Source organism: Cynara cardunculus (genome assembly GCF_001531365.2).
Source record: "Cynara cardunculus var. scolymus isolate 2C chromosome LG 14, CcrdV1, whole genome shotgun sequence".
In the NCBI taxonomy this organism is placed as follows: Eukaryota; Viridiplantae; Streptophyta; class Magnoliopsida; order Asterales; family Asteraceae; genus Cynara; species Cynara cardunculus.
The window spans coordinates 1,519,998-1,529,149 of record NC_037541.1 but is presented as its reverse complement, the minus strand read 5'-3'; the positions used below and the strand labels follow the sequence as shown (position 1 = coordinate 1,529,149).

General features: G+C 36.3%; 1 protein-coding gene across 1 annotated transcript; it reads right to left on the bottom strand.

The window, feature by feature from the left end:
• Positions 1–1,528: 1,528 nt before the first annotated feature.
• LOC112526802 (monothiol glutaredoxin-S17) lies at positions 1,529–6,692 on the bottom strand. Its single transcript, XM_025137222.1, has 4 exons — positions 6,436–6,692; positions 4,830–4,904; positions 2,702–3,403; positions 1,529–2,329 (listed from the first exon to the last, which is right to left on the bottom strand). Exons 1-4 carry the CDS (start codon positions 6,598–6,600, stop codon positions 1,814–1,816), a joined length of 1,458 nt encoding a protein of 485 aa, XP_024992990.1. The 5' UTR covers positions 6,601–6,692; the 3' UTR covers positions 1,529–1,813.
• Between the last annotated feature and the right edge of the window lie 2,460 nt (positions 6,693–9,152).

Below are 9,152 nucleotides of genomic sequence, written 5' to 3'. Positions count from 1 at the left end.
TCTCCCTTTTAGAAACATTGAAGATTCTTGGATTGCAATTTGCAGCAGAACAAAGTTGCTTCCATGATGGTTAAATGACAAGATTACCCCTCAATCCTCCTTCCCCTTAGTGTAGCAGTTGTCAAAACTTTTTTGGATTTTAAACATAATGTTTTTGTGGCCAACTTTATAAGGGATATGTAACTTATTACTAGTATTGTTTGTGATTCATTTTTGAAGTGGTTGTAAGTTGTATTGTATAGTTATGGTATAAACAGATATCCATACCATGAATAGTTACAAGATCTATCGGTTAGGGTTAAAAATGTGTACCAAATAAGAACCACAAGGGTGGTTTCTGATTGGTTTGAGTTTGGCTTCAAAGGTTAAAAGTACCAAGAGGTCTCAAGTGCAAATCCAATAAGGAATAAAAATCCATTTGTGGCCACGGAGGTTCAAATACGGTGACTCCGGACTATCTGCAAAGCAGATGGTCGTCTTGGGATTAGTCAGCTCGCATAACGAGTTGAATATCCAAGGTAATAATAATAATTTTTTTTACCAAATAAGACACTTGAATTGAAATTGCATATTGGTGCATCTAGCATACCTTTCAAGAAGAGCATGGTGTTGACTAGTTTTTCAAGCGTTATTTATGAAGGGTACTGTTAGATGACCCCGAATGTTGTTATAGTCGAAGAGCCATAAATGCCCTCATGTAGGAAGGTAATAAAGTTCGGGTCTTCTGACGTTTTGGAGGATAGATATGTTAGAAAGGGGTTGACTTTAGTAAACATGTCTACCTTCCCATGACTTTATTACAAAGACAACTAACATATAACCACAAAGACGGTGACTGATTGGTTTGAGCTTGGCTCCAAAGGTCAAAAGTACCTGAAGATCTCAAATTCAAATCCAAGAAGAAACAAAAATCCCCTTGTGATCATGGAGGTTCAAATGCAGTGACTCCGGGCTACCTGCAAAGCAGGTGGTCGTCCTAGGATTAGTCAGCTCGCATAGCGGGTTCGATATCTAGGTTAATAAAAAAACAGATTAAAATTACAAAATCTTCCTTGTAGTTTCGATTTTGCTTTGGATTTTGTTCATGTCCCCGCGTCCCCAACGACTGCTACAGAGGCATCGTTAAATGGCCCCACAAGGACGAAAAAATAAAATTAACGTTTGGTAAAAATGCGGTGAAACTCGTCTTGGTTTCTATTTATTGTATTCATATTTTTTTTAATTACTATAACCAACGTTTAATTTTTCCTATTTCATACTCATTTTAAACGTAAACTGATAATCTTGTAATTAATGGATGTTCCATTACAAAGTTATGTTGTAATTAATTGAAAAAAGAATAAAACACGTGTTTAAAAATCGTTACAACAAATAAAAACTTATTAAATCGTTACAACAAATAAAAACTTATTGTTCCATGTTTAATACAACATAACAGTAAACATGATAGTACTGAGTGGAACAAAAATGCACTTTTTTGTTCCACCAAACCAAATAGGTGGAACACAAATCAAACAGATCAGTCAAAATTCGTAAATTATTAAACTATCCATATTAAATTAAGAACCCTAAAACATTCCACAATTCTTTTTTATACCTACCTGACTCTCGTCTGTCCAGTCATATTTGCAAACCAAACATATCCAAATGGTTTACTTGCACAAACTCGAGATTTCCATGAGACAAACCAAAAACTAGGACCAGTTCTCACAAGATACCAAATCAAGATTCAAGGCTACATCAAAACGAAATCGATACGGTCATTAGAAAAACGAGCTTTCAGTACAAAAATCTCAAACGCTTGTTTCACGTTTTACTCTGATAACGTAGACGCAAGTTCACCATTGGTTTTGAGCTCGAGAACGATATCGCATCCTCCTATCAACTCGCCTTTGTAATAAAGTTGTGGGAAAGTAGGCCAGTTCGAGAAAGTCTTCAAACCTTGTCTAACTTCCTCGTCGGTCAAAATGTCAAAAGACCCGAACTTTATACCTTCCTCCTTGAGGGCATTTACGACTTTTGAGCTAAAACCGCATTGTGGGGCATCTGGGGTACCCTTCATAAAAAGCAGGACGGGCGTAGAGTTGACTAGTTTTTTCAAGCGTTCTTCGAGAGGAATGATACCTTTTTCGACCAAAACCTTCTCGAGCTCTCCGCTTTTTTGCATCTCCAAGACGATATCCGATCCACCAATGAGCTCGCTCTTTATGTATAGTTGCGGATAACTCGACCAGTTCGAGTAGACTTTTAGGCCTTGTCGCACTTCCTCATCGGAGAGTATGTTGAAAGTCTTGAAATCGACCTTCTCTTCTCGGAGAATATCGACCACCTGAAGAATCATAAATGAGACCTTATAAAGCCCGTTTAAGCCCAAAAAAGCCAGATCGTGTCCTTTTTCAACCCCAAAGCCCGGACCAGGCCTCAATGAAAATGGGCTTGGAAGGACGGAGCCCAGGCCCAGAAAAGCATGGGTTTGTGCATATTATATATATAGGGACAGAGGGAAGTTCTGGGAAAACCCCAAATAAATAAACGAAGGAACACCCTAGTAACCATTCATCTGAACGGTATGCACATGTATTCCTCAGCTTTTCATTTTTTACAATTTCCCCCCAAACCCATATATATAAATGTGCAAACAAGCATCAAGTATAGTGAACAAAACAATAAAATTATATATGTAAAGGCGAAATTCAATCACCTTTCGGCTAAAACCACATCGAGGCTCATCTGGGGTTCCCTTCATAAAGAGCATAACCGGAGCTGAGTTGATGAGACCTTCCAGACGGCTTGTCAAGGCTGAACTCAAGCCGGTCGAATCTGTAACTCCGGCCTTTTGACCAGCGGGTTCGGTCACGTTTGACTTGCTGACATCAGCCGTTCCTACTCCATGATCGCTAAAAGCTTGCTTCAATTCACCACCTTCATGCATCGCGATTATAATATCCGACCCACCAAGAAGCTCACCTTTGCAGTAGAGTTGAGGATACGTAGGCCAGTTTGAGAACTTTTTCAATCCCTCACGAACCTCATTATCACTAAGAATATCAAAAGTTCCAAACTTTACTTTCTCCGCCTTCAAGATTTCAACGGCTTTTTTGCTAAAACCACATTTCGGTTCTTCAGGGGTTCCTTTCATGAACAGCATTATCGGGTGCGAATTGGTGAGTTTTTGAAGACGGTTTTTCAGTGCATCAGGAGCTGGAGAGGGAGTGATGGCTCGAGAAGAGTTGTCGACTTTAGCAATATCTTGAATTGCTTCAAGAACCGAGGGTCCTGCAGCCATCCCTAGGCTCGCAGGTGCTGCAGGTTCCCCAGCATGGATTGATCCCGCGACTTTCGAGACTTTGTTCGCTAACTCGGATGGATATGCGCCTTCCAATGTATCAATCGTCTTACCATCCTATAAAAGAAAATGACTAAAGTTGATAACTACACGAAATTTAGTAAATCAATACACGCTCGAATTATAATCCCTCATCCAAACCAAAACAAACAAAACCGGCCCATTATATCCCACTTAAAAGTAGGGTCAGGGATGGGATGTATGTAGACCTGTTATACATCCAAAAGAGTAGAGCAGTTGTTTCCGTGAAGACCCCTTTTTGGTATGTCCCCCAAAAAAGTTTGGTTTGTTTTTATTTGTCGACGTGTATCCCGGGATCACGATCAGATGGTATTATTGATGTGGTGGTAAAGGTAACCATTGATAGATAATACTATTGGTTGATACGGTGTTTTTGGGACCGAAGATTAGTTCAAGATAGTCTTCGAAAGATTTAATATCAACACATTTGGTGTACGTTTGTAAGTAGTAGTTAATGTACGTGGTGCTTATGCCCGCTTTTGGTTTAGGATTTTGTTTAGTGTATATGAAAATACGATTTACAGGTTATAAATCAGGCAAATGACGAGTTTATGAATAGGTCATGCCGAAATTTTGGTAGATTTGCTAATATAAAAGCAAGGAGTTACAGTTTAATGCAACATTTCCCTTTCCAACAAATCTCAACTTTCATCCCCAAATCACCTCTTTGCTTGTTGGTAAACCAAACAAGTTCAGTATATCCCACATGAAGATGGGTTCTGGCAGGTGAGATGCACGCAGACCTGTACTTTACCCCAAATAGTAGAGCGACCATTTCTATGAAGATCCCTACTAGCAAAAAAAAACGTGTGCGAAAAAGACAAATAGCCCAAAAAGTTTCATCCCCAAATCACCTTTTTGCCTATTGGGAAACCAAACGAGTTCAATATATCCCACTTGAAGGTGGGGCCTAATGGGTGAGATGTAAGCAGACCTGTACTATTTCTATGAAGATCCCAACTAGCAAAAAAAACGTGTGCGTAAAAGACAAATAGCCCAAAAAGTTTCATCCCCAAATCACCTTCTTGCCTATTGGGAAACCAAACGAGTTCAATATATCCCACTTGAAGGTGGGGTCTGATGGGTGAGATGTAAGCAGACCTGTACTTTACCCCAAAGAGTACAGCGATTATTCCTGTGGAGATGCCAACTTGCAAAAGAACATGTGCAAAAAAGACAACTTGCTCGAAAATTGCAAAATGCCGATAGCATTGATTTGGTCCACAAGATTCCTTTATTTTGGTACTACAGAAGAAGATTATCAATATATTTGTAATGTGGCTTATTTATAGGACAAGATAGGTGTAGATAAGTTTATTTCAAGAACTAACCTCTAATGAAGTGCCTATAACAATTCAAGATTTTACGTTTAAGACTCCAAAAAAACTTAGAACATAAAATATGGTCTTTCGATGATTTTGTTTCAAAATTTGCGAAGAAAATAAGGAAATGGTGTGGCTACCTTTACGAAAGCGAAGAAAGGCACAGCAGAAACTGAATATGCCTCGGAAATTTCTGGTTGTTCTTCGGCTTCAACCTACAATTTTAGAAGCAGAAAACAAAATAATCAATAGTTATATAATCGTGGGTTTTTATGATTATGAAGCTTATGCAACATTGTCATATAAAAAAATAATCAAAAGATTTGCTAAATTGTCATATATGAAGCCAAAAAATCCCAAAAAAGTTGCTGATTAGGGAGTTCATGTACACAAACAAATTCCCACATGAAAATAAGATCAAATACACACACAGAGCCATTAAATTAACATCCTAAGAAGCTGGTGTTAGAATACAAAACAATACCATTAGAACCGATCATGAAGTTACTAACGAATATAAACATACCCAATTGAAAACAACTTGCAAAAATCACAGGGATGAATTAAAAAGCATACCCAATTGAAAAAAAACCAAAAGAATTGCTAAATTGTCATTTAGGAAGCCGAAAAATCCCCAAAACTATATTGATTAGGGGCATATGCATGTATACATCATGCCTACATGAAAACAAGATCAAATACACACATATAACCATTAAATTAAAATCCTACAAAGCGGATAAAAGAACACAAAACAATACCATTAGAACCGATCATGAAGTTACTTGGCAAATACAAACATAGCCATTTGAAGACAACAAGCAAAAATCACATTGATGAGATAAAAAGCATATCCAATTGAAAAGAAAAAAAAACCACAAGGGTGGTGCCTAATTGGTTTGAGTTTGGCTCCAAAGGTCAAAAGTAAGTACCAGGAGGTCCCGGGTTCAAATCCAAGAGGAATAAAAATCCCCTTGTGGCCATGAAGGTTCAAATACGGTGACACCGGGCTATCTGCAAAGCAGATGGTTGCCCTGGAATTAGTCGGCTCGCATGGCGGGTTGGATATTCACGTTAATAAAAAAAAACAAAAATAATTGCTAAGTTGTCGTATAGGAAGCCAAAAAAATCCCCAAAAAAATACTAATCATATACACATATACGAACTTTCCCACACGAAAATTAGATCAAATACACACATAGCCATTAAATTAGCATCCTAAGAAGCGGATAAAAGCATACGAAACAATACCAACAGAACTATCATGAAGTTACTTAGCAAATACAAACATACCAATTCAAAACCACTTGCAAATCACAGAGATACTTGGATTTAAAAAAATGCCCAAAATGTACTGATTAGGAAGTTCATATGCAAATACAAACATTCCCACATGAAAATAAGATCAAATACACACACATAGCAATCAAATTAACATCCTACGAAGCCGATAAGCATACAAAACAATACCAACAGAACTGATTATGAAGTTACTTTGCTAATATAACCATACCCAATTGAAAACAACTAGCAAACAATCAAATAAAAAGCATACGCAATTGAAAAGTTAAACCAAAAGAATCGCTAAATTGTCTTATAGGAAGCAAAAGAACTCCCCAAAAAGTACTGATTAGGAAGTTCGTATAAACATATACAAACATTCCCACATGAAAATAAGATCAAATACAAGCATACCCAATTGAAAAGGAGTTACAAAAACCAGAAAGATGAGATAGAACGCATACCCTTAAGAAACGGGCATGAGGGAAATCAGTGGATAGATGAGAAAAGACTTGATCCATATGCTTAGAAGCTTCACACCATGAAGCCCAGAAGTGAATCATAACAGCTGAACCTTCTTTCACAAAATCATCAAGCTCTTGCTTTGACTTCACATCTTTTACACCCATTTTTTCGCTATTTTCTTACAAAACCCACAAGAAGAACACGAAGGAAATTGAAAACCTTTGATGCCTTGGGGAAAAGGGAATTTCAAGTTTAGGGAAAAGAAAACCTAAATTGGAAAAGATTGATTCGCTGCTTTTTGGCCTTGGGAATCAAGATCATCACTTTTATTTTCAACCCTTGATTCTAGACGATTCAAATTTTACCACCGAACCATTTTTAATTGCGTTAATTACATTATTAGTCCTTGTAATTTGAGGAAACTCTGGATTTCGTCTTTACGGTTCAAAATTTTCAAATTCTTCTATATGGTTTTCAATTTTGCTTTGGATTTGATTCATGGTCCTTAGGGTCAGGGACGGATCCAGCTTTTAAGCATCAAGGGGAAAGGCCCTCAGTTAAAAACTAAAAACCTTTGTTGACTAGCTTAAATTTTCTATTTTTACACTCGTCTTACATGGTTTTCCCCCAGTCTCATATGGTCATATGCTTCCCTCATCCAAACGTGTCCCCACCCCATTAATTTTTTGGATCCGCCACTGCTTAGGGTCTTTAGAGGGGTCTTGTTAAGTGATCCTACATGTTAAGTGTGTGAGGGTGTTTTTGTCCTCTTATCCTTCTTTTTTGTTGTACAAGTTTACAATGCATTTAAGGAGAAAAGAAACCTTAATTAAACCTCCAAACTCTACTCCCTTCCCTTTTGTACACCGCCCACCGCTTCCAACTCCTTTTTGGGGGGTAGGTGTATAAGGGTTGGGATTCTAGCGAGAATGAACGTTATGATGAGAAGAGTAAGAAGAGATTTTCACATTGGATCAATCATAATTGAATATAAAACAGTAACGAGATGCATTGAGATACACATGATCAATTATAGTATCAAACACAATTCATGGGATATGATGAGATTAAAAGTAATCAATGGTTCAGATTTGTTCTTACGCTTCTCATTTCAATACCTATTCTCATATGATCAGTCGTTAGGGATGTAAAGAGCTGAAGACAAAGAAAGCAAAGAGCTCGGGGTCAAATATCATTATGCGTGCATCCCACTATTTGTTTTGCACCACGGGTGAGGTCACCATTAATTTTTACGGTTTGAAAAATCTTAACCCAATCCAACTATATATCGGATTATCTTGAATTGAGTTCTTTTGGATTTTTTCGAGTTGGGTTAACCGGGTAGGTTGGTATTTTAAGCACCAAGAACCAGATAAAAACCACATGAAAGGATTTATAAATTTTCAAACTATATGAAAAATGTAATTATTTTTATTGTTTATTTTATTGACTTATTTAACTTTTTGACCAATAAACATGATGTATAAAAAAATATTCAAAATAAAAAAACATAATGATGTTTAAAGTTTCAAAGGAGAGTGGTTGTACCTATTAAAAATATGGAGCAAGACTTTGTGCAAGGTAGATATATCTTATGAGAGCATTTGTCTACATCATACTTAAGATTTCGAAGCAGTTTACCAAATACTTATCCAGTAAGTGTTTATCGGTAAAATTTAACATTATTATTTACTTATTGAGTAAGATTTTAGTCCACCAAAACAATATCGTATATTACAATTTACCCGGTAAACGCTTACCGTGGTAAGAGTCATCGCCCTCACTTACCGGGTAAGACTTTTGGTCCTTGTCTTGCTCTTACCGGGTAAGATTATTGGTTCTTACCATATTCATCCGGTAAGGTAATGTGACTTGGTGTTCACTTACGCGAGTAAACGTTTGGTAAACGGCCCCTTAATTAATTTATTAAAATACACAAAAAATTAACATAGTTACATAAAATATGTAAATATAGACTTAATTATTTAATTAAACAAATTAATATATATTAAAAATATTGTTAATTAAATGATAAATCAATAAATATATGTCAAATATGATTATGATCAATATTACTGTGAATAGTGAAAGTTTGAGTCTAGAATTTAATATGTCAAACCTGGATATCCAACCCGTTATGTGAGCCGACTAATCTCATAACGACCACTTACTTTGCGGATAGTCTGGAGACTGGAGTCATCACATTTAAACCTCCGTAGTCACAAAAAGATAATTGGAAGTTTTTCAAAAGTGAAATAATCTTGAGGTGAGGTTTTTCAATATAATGACCACATTTTTGATAAAGTATGAAAAAGCTTTAAAAAAACCCGAGAGATGTTTTTGCATGTGACGGTATATTGAGGTTTTTGAGTTGTTGGGTTGACGACGATATGGAACGAAAAAACTGTGAAAATCTCAATACTGTAGATGCTCGTAACATTTCCAGTTATCGATGGTATAAAAAGCATTCATAAAAGTCTCGATGAAAAGGTCTAATCATTGTGGACGCTCCAACTCAACGATTCAAAAACTGCAACGATGACAAAAACCTTTCTTTAATTTTTTTCATATTTTTTAAGGTTTCGTTATTTTTGATTTATATTATATCTATACTATATTATAAAACATTTGATAAAAACTCTTAAAACTCATTTTTTATGCATGAAGTATTGTTTATTGATGAATATTACTTAAATTTCAAGATTACAAGTAATTG

Excerpts from the sequence above, each read along its gene's own strand:
- LOC112526802 (XM_025137222.1), bottom strand. The coding sequence starts at position 6,600 with ATGGGTGTAAAAGATGTGAAGTCAAAGCAAGAGCTTGATGATTTTGTG. Across the intron at positions 3,404-4,829 it reads CTTTCTTCGCTTTCGTAAAG|GATGGTAAGACGATTGATAC; the intron begins GTAGCCACACCA and ends TTTCTTTTATAG. Across the intron at positions 2,330-2,701 it reads GATGTGGTTTTAGCCGAAAG|GTGGTCGATATTCTCCGAGA; the intron begins GTGATTGAATTT and ends ATGATTCTTCAG.